The following is a 24,971-nucleotide window of genomic DNA, read 5'->3' as shown; positions in this document are numbered from 1 at the left end:
TGTGGGAACATGTTTACCAAACTTATCCAACTGTATGACACATCTCTTCATTTGTCTGGGTAAAAGACTTAATTGATGTCTAAATGGTCAATTTTCTTCCCATCTATCAGAGCATAAGGTCCTAGGAAGGGCGCCCTTTTACCTTCTTTCCTTGCTTTTTCCATGAGTGGCCAGAGTTTTTCTCAGCTTGTTGCTCCGCAAGAACTTGCAGCCCTTGGCACTTTTCCAAACAGCATCACGTATGTGGCGCAGCGCAAAGAGGATGATGAGGGACCGGTGAGATCCATCCTTCCTCTTTGGACCAAGGCGATGCACGATGTTGACACCCTCCTGTAGATATTCCTGAAGTCCTGGAGCCACTTTTCCAAGGATGTCAATCACCACTGCTCTCACATCCTCGTTCATCTCTTCTCTTACTCCGTGTAGTTTCAATGACCATCTGTAACTGTAGCGCTTGTTTTCAGCAACTCCTGCTCTCAGGATCCGGTTCTCTTTTTTCAGTTGTTCAATTTCTAACTCTGTCTGTTTCAAAATTTCTTTGTGGTGATTAATATCAAGCACAAGTTGCTCAACTGTACAAGAGAGTTTTTCAATATGTTGAGACGTTGTTTCTGTCGTGGATTCAGTGACTGAAATCTTACGGTACGTCTCGTCATGTTTAATGGAGAGCTCTTGGATAGCTGCCAAATTGTCCGCACTGACATTTCCACTGTCATCGTTACCGTTAGAGTCTCACTTCTTCCACTTGTTGGCACTCTTCGCTTGAGTGTTACAGGACTGGATTGAAAGTGTGTCCATTGTATCATCATGGGTAGTTTCTATGCTCTCCTCACCTGGTGCAGTCATTTCTGCTGACTTTTCAGAGTCACTCATTTTAGCATTCAAGTCATTTTCCTTCTTTCTTTGACGTTAACGTCCGTTGGCGTGTTACCTAGCTTGCGTTCAAACTGAAACCATCTTGTTTTTCCTGACGTTTTCTTTCTTTTCCACGGGCTTTTAGTCCTGGCACCAAACTATTATTTAATTAAAGTCACTTTTGTATCATTTAAACTTTAAAATTACCTCATATTCTGTCTGCCTATTCACAAAGCCTCAACTTGTTTGACGGAGAAACTTCGCACCCGACTACCAACATGACCGCCATCTTGGCCCCCCCACGCCGTTGCTAAGTTTGAAATCTGACATGGATCGGAAGCAGTGGATGACGTCACCGCCACTCACAGACCTGTACGTGTCGACAGCTGCTCTTCTGTTTGACGTCGCGTATTAGTAGGCAGATATGCTGGGTGGGGAGTGTGTGAGTGTGTGTGCTTTTGGTGTTTTGTAGTAAAAGCGGCTCTCCTGTTGACTTGTCCTGCCAGTGTGGCTCTCATTAAAAAATAGTGAGGATCACTGGTGTAGAGCGACAGTAGTGGTAAAATGGTAACCAACCGCAGCTTTATTTATGGTTTGCATTCCTGGCTCTTCTTGTTTCCCCTTTTGAATAACAAAAACAGACTACTGCTACCTGCTGGTATGGAGAGTTATGTCATCTTGCGCAGGTGCGAAAGTAAGTGCTAGTTGGCCGTTGGCTGTAGTCTCTGCAGTGTGTTCAAGTCCAACTTTTTGGCCCCAACACAGGCAACGAGAGGTGACGAAACAGTTGGCCTTTGTCGCCATTAGTTCTTTGATGTTGGTTTGGTATGTTTGGGCCTTTAAACTGATAGTCTTCAGTCTTAAAAATGTATTAAAAACATTCTCCACATTCTTTTGAAGTTTGAAATTTATCTATAGCAAATCTGTGCACATGACAAGAATTCTGAATGATGCTTGGCTTGATGTTCTATCCATTGTACACAGAATGTTGCATTACTGGTCAAAACAGTTTGTTGGCTTAAAGTTGTATTAATTGTTGTTGTTCTGTTTCCAGATTCGGCAGAAGTTATCCAGTCCCGGGTGAATGAGCAGGAGGGAAGAGAGGAATTCTATGTGCACTATGTTGGATGTGTGAGTTGGTCCTTTTATCCAATAACAACTAGAGTTCTCATCGGCCTGAAATAAGACCCGACCCGACCCGGGCCGGACTGGGCCAGCCCGAGGCCCGACCCGACCCGACTAATTAGCCGAACTTAGGCCGGACAGCCCGATAAAGCCCGAAAAAAAAAAACAGCCCCTAATTGCCAAATTGCCATTATTTAGCAGAGCCGGTCGGTCCGCGGCACCGGGCCCATCAGTCGGTATCAGGCGGGCCGGCCGCGGCAACCGTCGCACTGCATCAGGCAGCTCACCTGTCAGATCCGGCAGACTGATGGTGGGCGCGGTATCGGACGGTGCCTCGGCATGGCCCGCCTGATGCCGACTGATGGTGCCGCGGCATGTGCGGGTCAATACAATATCAGAATAGACGGTAAACTATCTCCCCCCCTGGTCTACAACGTGGGTGTGCCACAGGGTTCCAATCTGGCCCCCCTCCTGTTCAGTATGTACATAAATGACCTGCCCTCTGTCTGCTCTGGCGCCCTCGTCCAGATGTACGCGGACGACACCGTTATTTATGCACATGCAAAAAACAAAGCTGAGGCAGCAAAAAAAACTCAACACTACCATGGTGCAGGTTGCCCAATGGCTCACTGGAAACTGCCTCCACCTAAATGCAAAGAAGACTGTTTGTATGTTCTTTGAAAAAAGGCCTTCCAGTACACCCAACCCTGATGTCTATGCTAATGGTGAGAGGCTACAGGTAGTGACCGAATGCAAATACCTTGGTATCACCCTGGATTGCAACCTTACATTCAAAAAACACGTCAAAAAGGTCACACAAAAGGTCAAATACAATCTCTCAAATTTCCGATATATCAGGAACAGCCTGAACATTGAAGCTTCAACACTATATTTCAATGCCATTATCATGTCACACCTCACTTATTGTCTCACAAGTTGGTCTCAAGCCTGCAAATCAACCCTAGCACCAATCCACTCAGTGTACAAACAGGCTCTGAAGGTCCTAGACCAGAAACCTGTCCGTCACCATCACTGTAGTATCCTAGTTAAGCACAAACTACTAAGCTTCGACAACATCATAAAGCTAATGGATGCCAGTCTGGTCTACAAAATACAAAATGGCCAGGCCCCACCACCACTCTCTGATTATTTCACCCGGAGTAGCAGACTCACTAGAGCTGCCATAACGGGTGACTTTGCCATTCCCTTAAGGAAAAGCACATTTAGCCAGTCAGCCTTTTTGGTGAGAGCCGCAAAAACATGGAACTCCATACCACCACTCATTCGCAATATTGGAACTCACAGGTCATTCAAACATACTCTCAAAACATGGCTAAGGAGCAACTACACATGCGACCATAAAAGCCTTACTTAAACCAACTGCACTCGTTTGTTTGCTTGCACGTCTGTATGCTATGCTTTGGACCTGTCCACATATCCCTAAGTGCTTATGCTTTATATATCTACAATTGCTTGTGTCCCTGCGTCTGTCAATGTGTGTGCTGTTATGCTACCCCAATGTGTGTCTGTCTGCATGCATGTTGTACATCTGTTGTGTACACAAATGTCTGCCCCTATATTAATCTGTGCATGCTGCTACTCTTACCTCTTACCTGATGCTTGTCTGTCTGCATACGTGCTGCTCATGTTCATATGGTCAATGTGCTTGTTGTGTTAATGTGCTGCTATGCTTAATGGACCCTTTCTTCCACTTTTTTATTATTGTTATTATTTTCTTTTTTTTTTTTTTTTTTTTTTACATATATATTTAACCTTGTTTTTAACTAGCTACTTAATCTGCATGCTTTGTGCTTTGTTCAAATTTGTTTCAAATTTAGTTTCTCTTCCTCCAGCTCTGGCCTTCTTAACATCATGGCCCAGGGACTACAGTTGAAAATTAGCTTTGGCTAACACTGACACATTTACAGCTGTTGCAGTTGTTAATTAATGTGTACTGTCCCTGATCAAATAAAGTCAAAATAAATAAATAAATAAATACGGTAGTCTAGAAAACTGGAGATTTTTTTTTTCTCGTGCGCCCCCAAGTAGATTGCGCCCTGGGCAGTTGCACTGCCCATAGCAAAAACCGTCCCTGCTGCCGAGTGTGCCAGCACAGCGGGATACTGCTGCAACTCTCTCTCACTTGTTTGCGCTGCACTCGCACAGCTGTTTGTCTGTCTGTCACTGAAAGTTTAGCCTCCAAATCCAATCCAGTCTCTCACTCTCCACCAGTCACATAAAAATGAAACGTCATAATCAATAACAGAACACATAATTCTATTTTTTTTTATTTAAAAAAAAAAAAAAAAAATCCCCCACAGAACCCGAAGCCCGACCCGACCCGCCCAATTCACGTAAATTTTAGGCCCGACCCGACCCGAAAATGTCGGGTCGGGTCGGGTTCGGGCAGAATATGAGAACTCTAATAACAACACCTCTGGTCTCCATTTACTCATTGAATTTCATGCATTGGGATGCCCCTGCACATCCATTTTACCATGGGGACTGATAAATAAATTCTAATTTTGGATGTACAGGGTTTCCTCTAGGATGTTTTGAAACTGTGGGGGACGGCGCCCCCAGTTCCACACAAAAACATCATTTCATTCAAATTGTGTCAAATTCGGTGATATTCCGCATTATAAATAGATTGCGTTTTATTTGGCTAATTCCGTGATCGCTGAAATTATAGGGCCCTACAATGTTAACATTAGCAATAACATTAGGGTCGTTATCACAGGCTTGAACAAAAAAATTGATTAAATTTAATCTTGTCTAGGTACCTTTCTCTTGCCCTTTTCTCTCCGTCTGCGAGCGCGCAGCAGTAGAATCAAACAGGCGGGTGAAGTAGCAACGGTAGCACGGCATGTTCTGCACAACATCTGCCGCTGCAAAACATCTCTTTTGAAACCAAAATAATTCCACACCACCAACGTGCTGTTCGTCTTCGAGACTAAAGTCTCACTTATGTCATGCTGCGTTCCAGCGGGGAATTGTACCTGTGAATCACGACTTCAAAGTCACGAATCACGACTTCAAACCTTTCCAGGCATAACCAATAAGAACAACCGTCTCCAGTTGGGCCGCCATTCTTGTGTACAAAACATAAACTGCGTGACGTCGAACGAGGAAGTTGGAGTCCATTGAGCACAATCGAGTTCATAGTCGTGAATTCACAGGTTTGGCTATAGCCCCGCCCACTTTTAACCGGTAAATCACCAGTTACGTGTGGCCTGGAACGCAGCATCAGTTTCTGACTGCTCCGTTGAGCCAGAGGCCATTGCGCAACAGGTGGGCAGGATGAAAAGTTGGTGCGGCTGAGAGCTCCACTCGCTGTAGCTCGCGTCTCGTGACCAACTTATAATTGCGCAAGTTGTGGTTAGGAAATCGTGTTTTATCATATCGCGATATTATCGTAAATGCAATTAATCGTTCAACCCTACCAGGTCTCTCTTCCAATTTCTTCCATCTCCACTGAAAACACATTGTTTTAATCACAGGCAAAAAGTTTCATGTCTAGAGCTACAATAACAGAAATTATGCACATAATGAAGCGCGACCATGACAACCATGTAGACTCAACCATTAAATCACGTACTTATTCCACACATTTGACAGTTGTGTTGCCTGCGAGAGTATGAGAGAGAGAACACCTGGTTGTCACAAGGTATGGAGTTGGTTGTCCATATAGCTATCAATGGGGTTTCAGTGAGAAAAATTATGACTAAAAAATCGCGTATAATGTTTTAGTTTTTTAAGATAGAATTACCAAATTTGTTTAAAAACAAAATATCCAGCCTGTATGATAGTGCTCATCAATAACCTTTGTATTTAAAACACAAATTGGAACCAGGTGACTGTTTGTTTGAATGATCCTCTGAAATGAGAAGTAAAAAGAAACTATTTACAGTGCTGAAAAAACTAACTAACCTTTATTGAATCTATTGTATACGTGTGTGTGTAAAATCAAAATCACATGAGACATTATGAACTATAACGTTTGCCAGTCTGACTGTCCTTCTGAACCCATTTAACCCAATTAAAACTACCACAAGAAGTTAAAAAAAAATCAAGAACTAAAAATATCACTAGAAGTTATGTCCTTATCTGAGCCTACATGTGCAACATTTTTTTTAACACAGTCATTTGAACAACCATGAGTAAGTTGATGTTTTATGTGCAGCAAACATTCGAGAACAAAATGGACTACCATGTCACGCACATGTTACCCCTTTTCCACCAAAGAGGTTCCAGAGCTGGTTCGGAGCCAAAGAACCGGTGACTTAGCACCAGTTCTTTGTTTTTCCATCGCCCAAACACCGGCCAAAACTGGTTCCAAAATGGTTCCAGGCAAGCACCAACTTCGAGCAGGGGCTAAACAGGGGCCAGAGAAAGAACCGATGACGCGCGCCCCCACGTCATTGGTGGGCAGGTTTACAGACCCAAACGGGAACAGCGAACGCTATAAACGTATAGCTAAACATAGTCGTCATTCGTTCCGACCACGAATACGACAGGTAGCCAGCAGTAATTGCGTTTTTCGCCTCTGGATCGCAATGTAAGCTTGTAAAGACACGAGCAGTATTTGCATCGCTACGATGGCATCTCGCACACCCACACCCACATGATCACGTTTTACGCTGACGTAATGACCTGGGTCTGACTTGGCTCCGTTTGGGCTCTTGGCTGATGGAAAGCAAACCGGTCTTTGTTGGAACCAGTTAAGCGCTGGCTCTAGCACCAACACCGAACTAGCACCAGGTTCTTTTTGCTGGAAAAGGGGCATGTGACAACCAACACCTGGAGCAGTGAGACAACCATCCCCAACTGACATCTTGACAAACATTTTAAGCTAGCTACCACATGGTTTAAGCTTGCTAGCTAAAAGTTGACTCAAATCAAAGCAATTACCTTCGACTTTTTAATAAGTGTTCGATTTTTAAATTACCTCAACTTTCCCCAAACAAATAGCGAATAGCTATAATTTGTATCTGTGATTATTCCTGTGGACATTTTCTATGTTGAAACTACCCTCCTACTGCTCTATCAGGATTTATCTAATTTTTGTTTTGTGATCATGCAGTTAATAGGCGTCTGGATGAGTGGGTGGGTAAGTCCCGACTGGCGCTTACCAAGACGGTGAAAGATGCAGTGAGAAAGAGTACAGAGATTGGCATTGGTGAGTTAGGTGACCAGCCTGAGAGAAAGATCACCCGCAACCAGAAGCGTAAGCATGATGAGATCAACCACGTACAGAAGGTGAGCCGTCGTCTATCCCTTTGATTTTTTAGTACTTTTGTTTTCCTGATTACCTACTCAATGAGATCATTTCTCGAACAGTGTAAAAACACTAAATGAATATTTGGTGAAACTTAACTGCATACTAGCATACATACTAGCATATTAGTGTATTTATTTGTTCTGCCTTGTACTGTCCACGGTCACATCTGTGATGCTGCTATGAGAGAGAGATAAACAGCTTGGGGAAAAAATGAACGAATGAATGGCATCAGATGGTTGTTCTTTCTAATAGCATTGTTTCTTCTTCCCAGACATATGCAGAAATGGACCCAACTACAGCTGCCCTCGAGAAGGAGCATGAGGCGGTAAGGAACGTGCTTGTTAAGTATATGCTTAATACCAGTCCTTGGGATTAAAGTGAACAGCTTCAGACTGTATGGCAGAGTTTGAAATGAACTTTTTTAAAATCATCTGTCCACTACTCTGTACTAGTGTTGCTAACCGGTGGCCGTTTGACCGGTTGTTGACCGTTTGAACTTTAACCGAATAATCTTGTCGGTTAAGGCCGAACATGTCGTCACCGACACAAATGCGCATGTCATATTGTAAATACCGTGACTTCCATAAAGTTTGCTCTATTGAAAAAATTCCAACTGTTCCTGAAAGCTAAGAAGTTGCTCATGAACCCACATACAGTTTAATACAGTAAACATGGCGATGGGAAGCTCTGCAGGGCTTGGATTACGTCATTACGCACAGAGCTTATCTTGGTAGAGACAGACCGGAGAAACGAGCCAAGCTTATGGTGATCACGCATAGTTTTGAACAAAGTATGTCATGCAAGTCTGCAAGAGTCATAAAACCACCAAGCAGACTCATCGAGGAATCTGGACACAGTATTTTTCACGAGGAGAGAGAGATTTCTTCTACACCACGGTAAGCAACATGCGTAAATTACATAATGTTTGTAGGATATCATGTAGGCTATGTACAATATTTGACTTCGGGATGAATGGTGTTCCATATTATCTTATGTCTGAATTGGTTTGATGCCTGCTGAGGGGAGATCCGTGGTACAGAACGGATACGGTCGCGTTCTTGACTGTCTGTAAACTTTATAGACAGTCAAATAATATTCTTGGTTAATCGAAGTAAACCGATTAATGAGGCCCGGCAGCCATCCCTACTCTGTACTACTACTTAGCAGCCATTACCACTAGCCAAAATGCTTCTCTCTGAATAAACAAAATTCAGATTCACTGTATCCACTCCCATGTAGGAAGACTATTACAATATGCTGAAACTGGGGCTGCACCAGTAATTAATTTATTGATTAATTTATCAGTTGTTTTTTTGATTTGTCGATTCATCTTATTACTATATAATCATAAAAGTGAGTAACAGGCTACCGCACACTGTGTTGACTTTACTTAGTTTTTATTTCGAGCGAACATGCGTCATCAGGTTCGCTCAGGTATGGTCTGAGCTCACACAGGTGTGACTAAATCACCTTCCAGTCACATGACCATTGGTTCTTAAAAGTCATAATTTTTCAAAATGCAATATGATCAGGTGAGATACCCTCCTGTGTATAAATACAAATTACATTATATAATAAATAATAGTCTCTAGTAAAAAAATAATTAAGCAAGTGGCAAACATCTTAAGCTTATTTCACAAAGTCATCACAAACATCCTAACATGCCTAAAATGAGCAAATAGTCATAGAAAAATATACCATCTCCATACCGTAATATAAGTGTACCACACATCAACCCACAATATTACAACATACAGTATACAAGAGCAATTAGTATATTAGAGAAATACACACATAGTTCAAAATCGCACATCACAAATTATACATGCAGGCAAAAAGACAAGTAGGCAGATACCATGGCAAAACACTAATCAAATCTAAGTAAAGTCAACACGGTGTGCGGTAGCCTGTTACTCACTTTTATGATTCTATAGACTATCCTGTGACCTACTAGCACCTGATGGGGCCCTCGCACCCGTGCCCCGCATCCGCCTTGTGGAACGTTCCATTTTTTCCAGTGTTTTAAGTTGATGTAGTTTGAGAGCTGTTTCTGCTCCCTCTGAGGTCTTACAGTGGGTCTGTGTGTGGGGGGGGGGGGGGGTGGGCAGGCAGCTGGAGTGTGTCAATAGACAGAGAGTGCAGAGCAGAGCAGACCAGAGTCAAAAACCTTTAAACAAGACTTCACAACAACCAGAAAGTTTTTCCAGTCCACACCAAAACATCATATTTTTGTAGGAATTTTCGTCCTCTTTCCATCGGCATAGGTTTGAAAGCTGTCAGACTTTTACTTTAGATTGCAGGGGCCTAATTAGTGCCAAGGATCTGCCAAGGCCCTGCTTCTTCACACCAGAGTCCATGGGAAAAAGTGGAGCCTTTGGTTGTGGACACTGACTTTGAGGGCTTATAATTTAAAAAGTAAGCGAGTCCTTCAGAACTTTTGTTAAGCACTGTGTCCTCTGTCATGTATTAGCTTTTGAAGCAGCCGAATTTGATGAGTTTTTGAGCATGTTTTGGGGGTCAAATTAAGCATCAAAGAGACGTAATAATAGGAAAAAGAAGGAGAAAGAAACGTTACAAAAACAATAGAGCCCTCTCTCAGAGAGGCGAGAGCCCTAATAAGAAGAAAGAAACGGAGCAATAACAATAGGGCTTCGCACTGTTCCAGTGCTCGGGCCCTTAAAAAAAAAAAAAAACTTACAATAACAATAGGGCTTCGCACTGTTCCAGTGCTCGGGCCCTAAAAACGAAGCAATAACAATAGGGCTTCGCGCTGTTTCAGCACTCGGGCCCTAATAAAAAGAAAAAAAAACCTTACAATAACAATAGGGCCCTCTTCCAGAGATGCGAGGGCCCTAATAAGAAGACAGGAGAAGAAAAAACGGTACAGATACAATAGGGCCCTCTTCCAGAGAAGTGAGGGCCCTAATGATAACAAGGGTCTGTAATATTAACTAAGGCCATTTTTTTCACTCATGCATGGCCATTACAGTAAACAAAAAATATGGCCGTTGTATCATCAACATTAGATGATACATAATGTAAAGTAGTGTTACCATAACAACTGTGAAGAACTTTTAAAAAAATGTTATTTCTTTGGGCATTTCTGCTTTAACAGACAGTTACAGTGGAGAGAGGAAAGACAGGGCAGCAAGAGAGGGGACGACATGCAGCTGCATTGGGAATGATGAGGAAACCTTTAGAAAATCAATTTGTTTTTTGTTTTTTTTATTTGGATAAGCAGGTTACAAAATAAAGGAAAGAATAAAATATATGAGAAAAAATTAGCGTCGAGCACGGTGCGCGTGTCGAAGTGCAGATAATTTGTCCGTTTGTGCCAGTTTTATGGGTATTTTTCGGGGCTTTTATTTTGAAAGTGTTTGGGGCTTTTATTTTGAAAGGCCGCGGACATCCTAGTGTGTGACTGACACCAGTACTGGCAGCTGTGGCACGATTACACCAAAATGCAGGCAGACAGAGAAATCCTCATTCAAATGGAGAAATCCAGAAAACCCACCCCTTTTTGAGGTGTGCCAAATTTGGTGAGTTTTTGAGCATGTTTAGAGGGGGTCAAATTAAGCGTTATTTAGACGTAATAATAGTCACGTTCCCGCCCAAATTTTCACTTTGAAAAAAAAAAATCTTCTCCCAGGGCGTAAATGGCAGCAACTTGAAAATTTGACACAGGCACTGTGTCCTCTGACACAGTGCCTAACAAAAGTTCTGAAGGATTTCGTCATTACTCGATTTGTTTGGATTTTATAAGCCCTCAAAGTCGGAGTGGCCAAAACCAAAACCTTGTTTTTTCCCATGGAGTTTGGTGTGAAGAGGCTGACACTTGGCACTAATTAGGCCCCTGGAGTCTAAAGTAAAAGTCTGACGGCTTTGAAAACTATGCAGATGGAAAGAGGACGCAAATTTCTACAAAAATGTTATTTGGATGTAGATTTGAACAAGTTTGTGGGCGCTGTGAAGAGTTTTCAAACGTTTTTGACTCTGGTGTGCTCTGCTCTGCACTCTGCCTGGACATGTGACTCAGTCTAGCTGCCTCAGGAATGCGCAATACACACCCATTGTAAGACCTCAGAGGGAGCAGAAAACACTCAAACTAAAACTGCCATAACTCAAAAACGTTAAAAGATAGCAAAATCATGTAAATACAAGATTTATAGATCCAAGTCTTGTGACTCGTTTAAACTTTGAATCAAGTCTGTAACTCAAACGGTGACCGAGCTGTGACACCTCAAACAGGGGTGGGTTTTCTGGATTTCTCCATTGGATTGAATGAGGATTTCTGTCTGCCTGCATTTTGGTGTGATCATGACACAGCTGCCAGTACTCAAGTCAGTCACACACTAGGACATCCCCGGCCTTTCAAAATAAAAGCCCAAAAACTCTTTCAAAATAACAGCACCGAAAAATACCCTTAAAACTGGCACAAAAGGACGAATTGTCTGCGCTTCCACACGCACGCCGTCATGCCGACATGCACGAGGAGGCGAGAGCCCGTCCAACGCTGCTTGCGGCTTTAATTATACTTTTATCCATGAACTATTCTTATGAATGCACTTGTTCACATCCATAACTTCTACCACTTATCCCTCCGTAACAGAGAGAACCCTGCTCATATATCTACACAAATGTACACATGGTCTTCCATAGTAATCTACAAATCAAGCCCAGGAAACGAAGATACTGTAAAGAAATCTAAACTGGATAAAAGGGCTAAACACATTGAAAGGGAGGGGGAAAAGAAAAAAAAATAAGAAAAGGGGAAAAAAGGAAATATTATGTTCAATTTATATTAAGTAAGTCTGCCTGTTCAAATCGATAAACTGAACCTTTTCTTTTTTCCTCTTTTTCCCCAATAGAACTGTTTACATACCAACATAGGGGTGCTTATGTTATGCTCAATACTGGTGGGGGTTTTTGTGTTTGTTTTGTTTTGTTTTTTCTCTTTTCCTTCCTCTCATAAAATCTGGCCTAAGCGGTTTCATATACTCTAACCATTTCTCCCACAACCATTCACATTTCTCCCTCTGAAGCTGAGAGTAAATGTCAGCTCTCCATTACAAAAAATTTATTGTATTACATCAATCCAGTCTGTTATTGTTGGTACCTCTGGTTTCATCCACTTCCTAGTTAGTGCTTTTATATTTGAGACCAATAATATTCTAAGTATATACTTGTCATCATTGTCTCTTAAATCATACCTTGGCACTACGTTTGACTCACAGCTCAATTCAAGGAAACACAGCTTATTGTCAAACAGGGTCAACAGAGAATTTCATTTCATGAGGAAGCTACGTTCTTTTAATGTCTGTGATACCATTTTGTGTAATTAGTGGGCAAGCTGGCAGCTTGCACACTCATGTTTTTCCTACTATTTCTTTCTTTATTTTTTATTCCATACATTTTTTGGGGGGGCATGTAACTCCTCCTACAGCTTTTGTTTTAGGCCCACACAATTAATTGGAAAAATGTGCGGCCCGATTGGGAGAGGTTTGCTATTACTTTTATAAGGAATCCCACTTATGGAACAGTGACACTTAACAAGGCAGGAGTGCCAGCTCTCTCCCCCATAGACTCCCATTATATCTGGAACCCAAAATCTGGGGAGAGAAGGAGAAACACACACTTTCTTAACTCGCTCTAGGGCAGGCATTTTTGGGAGTTGTAAAATAATTTTGACACAGTTTGAAAGCCCAAAGCCTTACCTTTCTCATGATTAGAGCTGCAGCTATCGAATATTTTAGTAATCGAGTATTTTATCAAAAATTCTATCAAGTAATTGAGTAATCAGATAAAATGCGTTTTTGCCAAGATAAACAGCAATTATGAATATACAAGAGAAAACAAGACACAAGACAATGACATAGGAACATAAATGCAACAACACAGCAAAAGTCAAATCATAAGCAGGGGTACCACGTTTCCTGCATTATTTATATAATCGGCCTATGGGATTATAACATTAGAAATGTATTACACTAAAGGACATAATACAGTAGGTTTGTGGCTATGCATTTATAAACTAAATGCAAGTGTGCCCATTGTGTGTGTGTGTCAATGGACATGTCTTGGCATGGCTGTTTGGAGGCGCAGCGCGAGTCGCAAGCAAGCTCACTATACATATAACTATAACTAAACCAATAACTTTAAAATGAACAGCACAACATCACATTGGAAATTAATATAACAGCAGTGGCCATAATTGGATGTCTGTGGCAATGCAACAAATCTATCTCCACGTGTTACATGCCACGTGGTTTTTGGAATGAAATACCGTATTTCACAAATTAATCGCCCGGCCGCAAATAGCCGCCTGGTTCTTATAAACGCCTGGGGTCTGCACCCATTTTGCGTATTAAACGCCCACCCGAATAACTGCCGGGGCGATTATTTGCATTATATTGAGTTAACCCAAAATAAGGCTATTCACCTTATTTTTGCAGAAGTAAACAGTTAGCCGCACAATAACTGTGCGGCACTTCCGTTTTCTCTCAAAATAAGAGCGCTAGCTAACGTTAGAAAAAAAGGGTGTACCGTGTACGGTCTGTGCAAAAATAAATAAAGGCTTACAGCGAATAGCTGTCTGGTTCTTTTAAACGCCTGGGGTCCAAGTTGATTTTGCGTATTAAACGCCCGGGCGATTAACTGGGGAAATACAGTAGTTCATTTTAAGATTTACCATATTCATCCGAATAAAAGACGATATTTTTTCCATTGAAAATGCCCGGAAAAAAACACCCTCGTCTAATATGGCAGTATGTGTGCGCTGTTCACCTGTCAGATCCGACGGACCTGACTGGGTGGGTGCGGTACCGGCGGGATTGCGGCCGGCCCGCCTGATGCCAGCCGGTGGCTTTTTTATTCAAACAAGATTTTGTCCATATAAAAAGTATTTTTCCAAAAAAGGGTCTTGAAAAAGAGGGGTCGTCTTTTATGTGGGTCAGTACGGTAGTTCATTTTAATATGTACCAGGTCTCCAACCCGATCCCGGGTGTCTTCGGTGGAGGTGTTGGAGCATCAATGAAGTGCTATTGTGGTACATCAGGACCATCTTACAGTGAACGCAGGTCACTGTATTCATCTTGGTGTTGAGATCAAAATGCTCCCATAGTTTGGACATTTTCTGCCTTTTTCTAACACATTTCTCTTCGTGTTCCTCATCCCCATTTCGCTTCCCTTCTGACATCTTGCCGCTACTTCTCAAAACACACGCCTGCTTCCTCCTCCTTCCTTTGCGTGCGTGACGTAAGCATGTTGCGCTGGTTGTGCCACATTAAAAATAGTATGTGCGAAACATCACGGATTTATATTTTTATTTATTTATTTACTAAATGATTCTTCGAGGCAGGAAAAATTACCCGAGGCAAAAAAAGAATTGAGGTACTCGATTACTTAGAGTAATCGTTTCAGCTCTACTCATGATACATTTTATTTTCTGCTCGGACTTACTGTCATTGAGGAAAAAGCATTTGTTTGACCACTACTTTCAGGCATGGGCGCAGATGGCACTAGGGACGGGGGGATGTGTCCCCTCCAGATTTATAGTGACCCGATCCGTCCCCCTCCCCATATTGATCAGTATGCAATACACCATTCAAGAAGGTGGAAGGCTGGAGCCTGGAGCAGATCCTTGCCGAGTTGGCAAAGCAAGATGTTCAATTTTCCACATAATCCTCGGTTAATAACACTTGTAAACCAGAATTTTGAAGTCGGAAAGGCATTAAAATCTAGCATCTACAAGCATAAACGTTGGGGTTTTCTTTTCATTTCATTAACTGTCATTTTTTTTTTCCGCATTCCATGTTCCCTGGCCTGATGTCACGTCCCAGTTTTTAAACTGGGAAGGGCTAAGTTCGGACGTTACGTTTCCGGAGCTCCATGTTCCGACTTCCAATGTAAATGCAACGCACCATCTTGACTCCAGGGTCCGAGGGAGCTGGTAGCTGCCCGTGTTTGTGCGTGTAGCGGTGACCATAGTTATCCTTCCTATCAATAAATCCATGAGCAATGAAGAAACAAAAAACCATAACAGCGTTTCTTCAAAAACAAAACAGTGTAAGTTGCCTGTTAACTTCCCCAGATGTGACAGATATTAATTTTGTAATGTTACGTAGTCTGACTCTGACAATAATAAGAAGGCATTAACACTTACCTGAGGCAGACTAAATGTAAAATGACAAGCTTTTTAGGCTGCTATTAAAACTTTGACTGCCAAAGACATATATATACGTCATTTGAATTCATCACTTGACTGCCTTTTGACATATAAATACGTCAAAAGCGTCAATATTATTATTGATGTTATTTTAGTAAAATTTATCTTTAGCTTAAATTACAAGATCCAAAATGTTAACATTCAGTTCCAATTTTTTACATTCAAGCTGTAAATTCTTAAGTTTCTCTTGTCTCACCTTCTTTATTTAAAATGATTTGGCAATAATTTTTCCTCTCATAACTGCCTTGCAGGCATCCTATAGCACGGGCGGGTCCACTTCATCATTGTCATTTTCAGCTAGGTATAGCTCAATTAAATACAACATGTATATTACAGTATCGCATAGCTTAACACTGAGCACCCCTTTTCTTAAACTAAACAACAATATAATAACATAACTTGAACACATATAAAAAACAAATATGCACAAGACTTCCCATACTGTGACCATAGGTGAGCCTGTGTAATGCATAGGCTCCGAAGGCGAGCCTCTTTCCCCCCACTTGGAAGAGGGCCCTTGATGTTTATGGAAACGTCCATTTAAAGAGCATACTCAGTTATATAACTTTCTAACTGATTCGACCAGAACAATATTTTCACTTGTTCAGTAGCCAAAGGTAACTCAACTAACTAAAAGGTGTAATAAGACTGTATCTATCTTTAGCCTCAGCATATTCTTTTCTTTTTCTGAGAACATCTGGGGCAAAGTTGTGATCCAGGTAGATTTTCTTGTCCATGAAGAGGAAGCCCTTCTTATGCCAAGCTTGTTTCAAGACCTCTTCTTTTGTTTTAAAACTCAGGAACTTGACTACAATTGATCTAGGAGAGGCATCATTCTGTGGACGAGTTAGGAGAGCACATTGTGCTCTTTCAGTCTGGTTCGTCATGTCTGGTTGGAGCTCTAACTTCTCCCTCAAAAGGCTCTCAATGAAAGAGATCATTGACAGAGAGTTTTTCTCAGCGCCTTCCTTCACACCATAAATTCTGATGTTCTCTCGTCTCGAGTGACCCTCTTGGTCACTCAGTCTTGCTTCTAGTTGCTTTTGGAGTCTCAGCATCTCCGGCAACACCTCTTTGATGTTTTGAATCCTTGTTTCTGCTCCTTCGATCTGGCCCTCTACTTCATCTATCCTTTTGTTAAGACTGAATTATGCTTCCGCGAAGAGCGTACGGAGGTTGTGCGAAGCTTACGGGGGTTGTGCGACCGCCGCAGAGCCTTGCCGCGCGCCTCCCAAAAATTGTAACTACGCGGACCCTACGCAGCCCCACAAGAGCTGTGATTGGTCCGCCGAAGTACATCATTTCCAGCATTTCGTTGCAACCGGCATCATGTCCTATTGTTGTGCCGGCCGGCAGCGCCATTTTTAAAACAACTGTTGTGTCTCGACTCATCGGTTGTGTTTGAAAATGTTGGAGAATGCTGGATCTCGCGGAAGAACGCCTGGCCGAGGAGGTGCGCAAGTACCCGCACCTATACGACTCGTCCTCTCGCCATTATATTACAGAAGAGCAGCGACCATACGTCACAGGGTCTACGTTGGTGGGAGGAGAATTGCTCAGTGTGTTTTGCAGAGGTATGTTGGACACACATGCGCTGCGTAGGAAATGCGTGCTTCGCACAACCCCCATACACTCTTCTAACACAGAAGCATAATTCAGCCTTTAGTCCTGCCAATATCCTCCCTTATTTCCCTGAGCCTTTGTGCATTGTCATGTCTGAACTTTCTCAGTTCATTTAGTATCACGTCCAAGTTCACCATTCCTGTAGCCATTGTCTCTGTGTCGTCCTCGTCGTCATCACGGCGGCTGCTAACTAAATCTGAGGAGGTGCCGCTACAGTCTTCATCCTTGAGTTTCTCTTGTGTGCGCAATGCATGTTCTTTTTTTTGCCAGTCATTTTTGGTACCCCGACCCTTGTGTTTTTGATTTTGTTTTATTAATCTCTCTTTGTCAAGTTTGTTTGTTTTTTTTTAGTTAAGTTACAGGGAGCGTTCTTTCTATGTTGCTCTCAGCATGGTGCCAAAACTGAAAATCCTCAAATCAATTTGAAGCGACTACTACAAGCAGAAATACGTTCCGTGTGTTGCTAGTCCTAATATATTTTACTTTGGTGGGAACAAAAGAAACAGGATTTAAAGTGCTGCCCAATGCCCTTTTTGACAATTATGCATTGACGCATCAATACACATTATGCAAATCTACATATTTCCATAATCAATTACACCAATGAGCCCCCCAGCCCTGCCTGGAACACAACATTCCCAACGTTTTTCTTGTCAGCAAAGGACAAGTTTGACAACCACTGACCTGCAGTAACAGATTCCCAACATTGCGCATTTAACATGAGGGAGAGCATCTCCCTCTAATATGTCTTCTCATTACTTACTAAATTAATAACAACCAAATGTCACTGGCTGTTGCGATAGCAATTAGAGGGATGGGGTAGGGGCACAGAGTTGAGGGTTCTACACAGAAACCTCACCAAGGGCTCTATCTCCCTAACAACCCCATAGTAAATACCGACCGGCAACCCTGGATGTAGCCCTATTAATGACTTCAAATCACATGCTGACATTTTTTCCTCATGGCACCATATGTCTCTCTTTTTCAGATCACCAAAGTGAAATATGTGGATAAGATCCAGATAGGAAACTTTGAGATCGATGCTTGGTATTTCTCGCCTTTTCCTGAGGACTACGGAAAGCAGCCAAAGCTGTGGATCTGCGAGTACTGCCTGAAGTACATGAAATATGAGAAGACCTTCAGATATCACTTGGTCAGTTCAGCCTTCAGGCCATTCAAACTGCACTTTGATCCTCTTGAAAGCGTGACCCCATGTTACATCTTAGAGATGTAGGAGGGTGGCATTGGATACCAAGCTAAGATATGATGCCTTTACCCTCATAACATAGAAATACAGAGTCATGTCAGAACAGATGGTTTGAAACTAGGAATGCACCGATACCCGATACCAGTATCGGGTATCGGTACCGATACCGGGCTTGAGTACTCTACTCGTACTCGTAAAATATGTGCCGATACCATGACATCGATACCAGTTTACAGAAGCGCGCAGTTTACGTTAACTGACTGCAAGGCGGGCAGTGTGGAGTCATGTCAGCAGTGTGGAAATATTTTTAGGTGGATGAGAGCGAGCGTGACAAAAACAAAGCAGAATGCAAATTATACTCAGCAAAACTGTCTAGAGGAGGGACCAAATCTGCAATTTACAACACAAGCAACTTGATAAAACATTTGAAATCCCACCACAACACAGAATATAAGGAGTTCACTAGCAGCACAGACAAAGACAACCAACTTTGTGGCAGATGCTGGCGAGGCGGGAGAAAATGTCCAGAGGCAACCCGTGTGCGGTCAAAATCACAGTTGCTCTTGCCGAGTATATTTCCCTGGATGACCAGCCACTGTCCGTGGTCGATGATCTGGGATTCCGGCGTCTCTCTGCTTACTGGAACCAAGGTATGAGATTCCCAGCTGTCACCATATCACAGACACGGTGCTACCGAAGCTGCACGACTCTGTGAAAAAACACATCCGCATAAAACATCAGGGCTCAAGTCTCACGCCCAATGTGCGAGACTTGAGAGCAAAGGCAAAGAAACTTTCCAGCTACAGCAGCGCACTGACATAGATTGTGTAACAAAGCGAAGAGTTGCCACTCCGCTCTGTTTTCATTAGCTAACAGCAGCACACTGGCTTAGCTTGTCTATTCAGAGAAGAGGTATCACTTTGGCTTATTTTTCAATCTATGTTATCACATGCATCCTACTGCTCATTCATTGGTCGCTGAATTGTTAGGTCTTTTTGATATTGTATTGTTGATATTGTAATTTACATTTTTAAAATAGAAATACCGATAATAATTTAACATAACACTTCCTGACGCCGCCACCACCAAAATCTCACTCTGAACTCAGTTCAAAAGTTGAGAGCCCTGAAACATCCGCATAAAACATATCCGCAGTGTATGACAATTTTGTTAAATTTGTGTTTGTACTGCAGTGAAACTTGTGACAGTCACCCATGTTCAAGAAAAACATGCTGAGGAATGTTGTTCAAATAACAGAACATCTGTGGAAAAATTTAAAAAAAAAATTCAAAGTAATTCTATAATGTGTAATGGTGTTATTAAGTACTCGGTATCGGTATCGGTGAGTACTGAAATGCAAGTACTTGTACTCTACTCGTTCTGTAAAAAAGTGGTATCGGTGCATCCCTATTTGAAACATTTCATTTTCTGGACCCTTGTCTTTCATTAAGCCGCAAACCCCATTTCATGTGATTTTGCCCTATAGGGACCTTATATCAAGAGATATTTTGGTTTATGTTCAGCATTAAGCGCTTGTGAAAGGCATCAAAATGCAGCCTTTAATATTTTAATAAATATATGTATTCAGGTTTCTTGTAATTTAAAAATAATGCAAATTTTCAGTTTTTTTGTAGCTTGTTTTCTGTAAATTTTCTTGTAATTTATTAATTTAATTTCTGGTAAACTTTTTTTCTGGTAAACTCTTTACTAGTGTTCCCCGGTAATTTTTTGCTACTTTGCTAATCACCTTTTTTCCATTGTTTTCTTTTGTTTTGTTTTGTTTTGTTTTGTTTTGTTTTCTTTTGTTTTTGTTTGTTTGTTTTGAAAGAAATCAAGTAAATTGTTTAGATGTCACACTTTAATACTGACAAATAATGGTGAGAGTAAACCAGAAAGAATAGATCACAGAGTTAAATACATTAAATAGGAAACCCTGAATGGGTTGTAAGTGGGTGGAAGCTAATATACCTGGCCGAGGCGCCCTAGTGTGTCGCACATTTGTAGGAAACACTGCTGAAGTTTATCAGCACTGTATTGAGTATTTGTCTTAGATTTATATTGCGGAAAAATATACCACAGTAATTGTATTGCCCAGCCCTGTGTTCCTGAAACTTGAATGTCAGAAAGTTTGACTATATCTGTTGTGTGTCCAGTCCCACTGTCAGTGGAAGCAGCCTCCAGGTAAAGAGATCTACCGGAGGAGTAACATCTCTGTGTATGAAGTGGATGGACGAGACCACAAGGTAAACAGAGCTGGATAATATTTCCTCCCACTGGAATCTCCCTCGTTCAAGTTCTCTCCTCTGGAATTGGAACCAACTGGCTTGTTTGAGTTAATGAAAAAGAAACTTGTGATTTTGTAATTACTTTATTTCTAATGCTGAGTTGTTTGTTGTTGGTCTGTGTTGGCAGATCTATTGTCAGAACCTTTGTCTTCTTGCCAAGCTCTTCCTTGATCACAAGACACTCTATTTTGATGTGGAGCCCTTCATCTTCTACATCCTCACTGAAGTTAACAGACATGGTGCACACATAGTCGGCTACTTTTCCAAAGTAAGTGTTTCAGGTTTTGAACAGACATCAAGTGGCAATATTTTTACAAGCTAAATTGTAAGAGTGAAATCTTAAATGGTCGTCTAAATCAGGAAAGCTTTTCGTGTTCTGGACCCCCAAGTCCACACCCCCTTTCAGTAAGCCACAGACACGTATTTGAAATGATTTTGCTGTGAGAGCAAAATCCCATTCAGTGTGTTTTCAATTGATCATTTCTCCCCTGTGATAAGACCAATTGGATTTGTGAGTTATACTGTTGGAATGCCAGCCCCCTTTACAATAGGCTATAACTGTAAGGATGAGGCAACACAGCTAAACAGGTGGGAAGCACAATAAGCCATATGCTGTCAATTAAGTGCCAGTTAGGTACACCTGTGAGTGCAATTTAAATTGCCAGCAGAAGAACATTGAAGGGAATTTTGATTGACTGAAAGGACATTGAATGGGATTTTGCTCCCCTCAAAAAAAAAAAAAAAAAAAATTTAAATAAAAATAACGGGGGGGGGGTGGGGGGGCATGTTTAGCCATGTTGGTCATGTTTGACAATCCTTACAACTTATTTCTCATTGAAAAGGGGACTAATCAGGCTTTCTAATGGTATAAAAGACAACACCAATCTGTATTGTTTAATGGGAGAAATGATCAACTGAAAAAATATTGGAGGGGATTTTCTCATAAAAAAAAAAAAATTGATCACTTTCCACACAATTACCGGTGTCACTCATTCCAGAAATGCAGGATCCTTGTATCTCATTGGAAAGAGAACAAATCAGGCTTTACAACGGTATAAGATACAACACTATTGGGTATAAATAAAGGGGAGAAATTATAGACTGAAAAAGCTGTCCAGAACTTTTTTTGCCGTGTGTGTATGTGTGTGTGTGTGTGTGTGTGTATATATATATATATATGTGTATATATGTATATGTATACAGTACAGGCCAAAAGTTTGGACACACCTTCTCATTCAATGCGTTTTCTTTATTTTCATGACTATTTACACTGAATCAAAACAATAATAATCAAAACTATGAATGAACACATGTGGAGTTATGTACTTAACAAGAAAAGGTGAAATAATTGAAAACATGTTTTATATTCTAGTTTCTTCAAAATAGCCACCCTTTGCTCTGATTACTGCTTTGCACACTCTTGGCATTCTCTCGATGAGCTTCAAGAGGTAGTTACCTGAAATGGTTTTCACTTCACAGGTGTGCCTTATCAGGGTTAATTAGTGGAATTTCTTGCTTTATCAATGGGGTTGGGACCATCAGTTGTGTTGTGCAGAAGTCAGGATACTACACAGCCGACAGCCCTATTGGACAACTGTTGAAATTCACATTATGGCAAGAACCAATCAGCTAACTAAAGAAAAACGAGTGGCCATTGTTACTTTAAGAAATGAAGGTCAGTCAGTCCGGAAAATTGCAAAAACTTTAAATGTGTCCCCAAGTGGAGTCGCAAAAACCATCAAGCGCTACAACGAAACTGGCACACATAAGGACTGACCCAGGAAAGGAAGACCAAGAGTCATCTCTGCTTCTGAGGACAAGTTCATCCGAGTCACCAGCCTCAAAAATCGCAAGTTAACAGTTCAATTCAATTCAATTTTATTTATTTGTATAGCCCAGAATCACAAATACAAATTTGTCTCAAAGGGCTTTACAGAAAAATACAACATCCTCTGTCCTTAGACCCTCACATTGGATGAGGAACAACTCCCTAAAAAACCCCTTTAACAGGGAGAAAAATAGGAAGAAACCTCAGGGGAGCAACAGAGGAGGGATCCCTCCCCAGGACGGACAGACGTGCAATAGATGTTGTAAACACAGATAACAAACAATAAAATGTATGGGAATAGATAGGTGGCGGATGAGGGATGATGACGCCAAGGCAAGCTGGATGCACCAGAGCAGCTCAGATCAGAGACCAGATAAGTGCCACACAGAGTTCTAGCAGCAGACCCATCTCTAGAACAACTGTTAAGAGGAGACTGCGCAAATCAGGCCTTCATGGTCAAATAGCTGCTAGGAAACCACTGCTAAGGAGAGGCAACAAGCAGAAGAGATTTGTTTGGGCCAAGAAACACAAGGAATGGACATTAGACCCGTGGAAATCTGTGCTTTGGTCTGATGAGTCCAAATTTGAGATCTTTGGTTCCAACCGCCGTGTCTTTGTGAGACGCAGAAAAGGTGAACGGATGGATTCCACATGCCTGGTTCCGGCTGTGAAGCATGGAGGAGGAGGTGTGATGGTGTGGGTTTTTTTTTTGCTGGTGACACTGTTGAGGATTTATTCAAAATTGAAGGCACACTGAACCAGCATGGCTACCACAGCATCCTGCAGCGACATGCCATCCCATCCGGTTTGCGTTTAGTTGGACGATCATTTATTTTTCAACAGGACAATGACCCCACACACACCTCCAGGCTGTGTAAGGGCTATTTGACCAAGAAGGAGAGTGATGGAGTGCTGCGGCAGATGACCTGGCCTCCACAGTCACCGGAACTGAACCCAATCGAGATGGTTTGGGGTGAGCTGGACCGCAGAGTGAAGGCAAAGGGGCCAACAAGTGCTAAACACCTCTGGGAACTCCTTCAAGACTGTTGGAAAACCATTTCAGGTGACTACTTCTTGAAGCTCATCGAGAGAATGCCAAGAGTGTGCAAAGCAGTAATCAGAGGAAAGGGTGGCTATTTTGAAGAAACTAGAATATTAAACATGTTTTCAGTTATTTCACCTGTTTTTGTTAAGTACATAACTCCACGTGTTCATTCATAGTTTTGATTCCTTCAGTTAGAATCTACAATGTAAATAGTCATGAAAATAAAGAAAACGCATTATATATATATATATATATATATATATATATATATATATATATGTACAGTACAGGCCAAAAGTTTGGACACACCTTCTCATTCAATGCGTTTTCTTTATTTTCCTTGGTTTCCTAGCAGCTATTTGACCATGAAGGCCTGATTGGCGCAGTCTCCTCTTAACAGTTGTTCTAGAGATGGGTCTGCTGCTAGAACTCTGTGTGGCATTTCTCTGGTCTCTGATCTGAGCTGCTGTTAACTTGCGATTTCTGAGGCTGGTGACTCGGATGAACTTGTCCTCAGAAGCAGAGGTGACTCTTGGTCTTCCTTTCCTGGGTCGGTCCTCATGTGTGCCAGTTTCGTTGTAGCGCTTGATGGTTTTTGCGACTCCACTTGGGGACACATTTAAAGTTTTTGCAATTTTCCGGACTGAACGACCTTCATTTCTTAAAGTAATGATGGCCACTCGTTTTTCTTTAGTTAGCTGATTGGTTCTTGCCATAATATGAATTTCAACAGTTGTCCAATAGGGCTGTCGGCTGTGTAGTATCCTGACTTCTGCACAACACAACTGATGGTCCCAACCCCATTGATAAAGCAAGAAATTCCACTAATTAACCCTGATAAGGCACACCTGTGAAGTGAAAACCATTCCAGGTGACTACCTCTTGAAGCTCATCGAGAGAATGCCAAGAGTGTGCAAAGCAGTAATCAGAGCAAAGGGTGGCTATTTTGAAGAAACTAGAATATAAAACATGTTTTCAGTTATTTCACCTTTTTTTGTTAAGTACATAACTCCACATGTTATGTACTTAACATGTGGAGTTACATGTGTTCATTCATAGTTTTGATTCCTTCAGTGGGAATCTACAATGTAAATAGTCATGAAAATAAAGAAAATGCATTGAATGAGAAGGTGTGTCCAAACTTTTGGCCTGTACTGTATATATATATATACGTATATGTATATATATATATGTGTGTGTGTGTGTGTGTATGTATGTATGTATATGTATGTATGTATATATATATATATATGTACAGGTGAAACTCAGAAAATTAGAATATCGTGCAAAAGTTCATTTATTTAAGTAATTCAACTTAAAAGGTGAAACTAATATATTATATAGACTCATAACATGCAAAGCAAGATATTTCAAGCCTTTATTTGTTATAATTTTGATGATTATGGCTTACAGCTTATGAAACCCCAAAATCAAAATCTCAGAAAATTAGAATATTACATGAAATCAATAAAAAAGGATTTTAAATAAATGAAATGTC

At 41.4% G+C, this 24,971-nt stretch overlaps 1 protein-coding gene across 1 annotated transcript in view; it reads left to right on the top strand.

The window, feature by feature from the left end:
• kat8 (K(lysine) acetyltransferase 8) overlaps positions 1-24,971 on the top strand; it is a 63,619-nt gene that overhangs the window by 6,705 nt on the left and 31,943 nt on the right. Inside the window, exons 2-7 of the mRNA XM_030058061.1 lie at positions 1,910-1,984; positions 7,064-7,239; positions 7,533-7,586; positions 18,097-18,261; positions 20,469-20,558; positions 20,728-20,868. Coding sequence (XP_029913921.1) covers positions 1,910-1,984; positions 7,064-7,239; positions 7,533-7,586; positions 18,097-18,261; positions 20,469-20,558; positions 20,728-20,868 — 701 coding nt within the window. The remainder of the gene's footprint in view (positions 1-1,909; positions 1,985-7,063; positions 7,240-7,532; positions 7,587-18,096; positions 18,262-20,468; positions 20,559-20,727; positions 20,869-24,971) is intronic.

The sequence above is a fragment of the Myripristis murdjan genome, chromosome 8 (assembly GCF_902150065.1).
Source record: "Myripristis murdjan chromosome 8, fMyrMur1.1, whole genome shotgun sequence".
Taxonomy (NCBI): Eukaryota; Metazoa; Chordata; class Actinopteri; order Holocentriformes; family Holocentridae; genus Myripristis; species Myripristis murdjan.
Note: the sequence above shows the minus strand (reverse complement) of the source record. Positions and strands in the feature narration are given on the sequence as shown.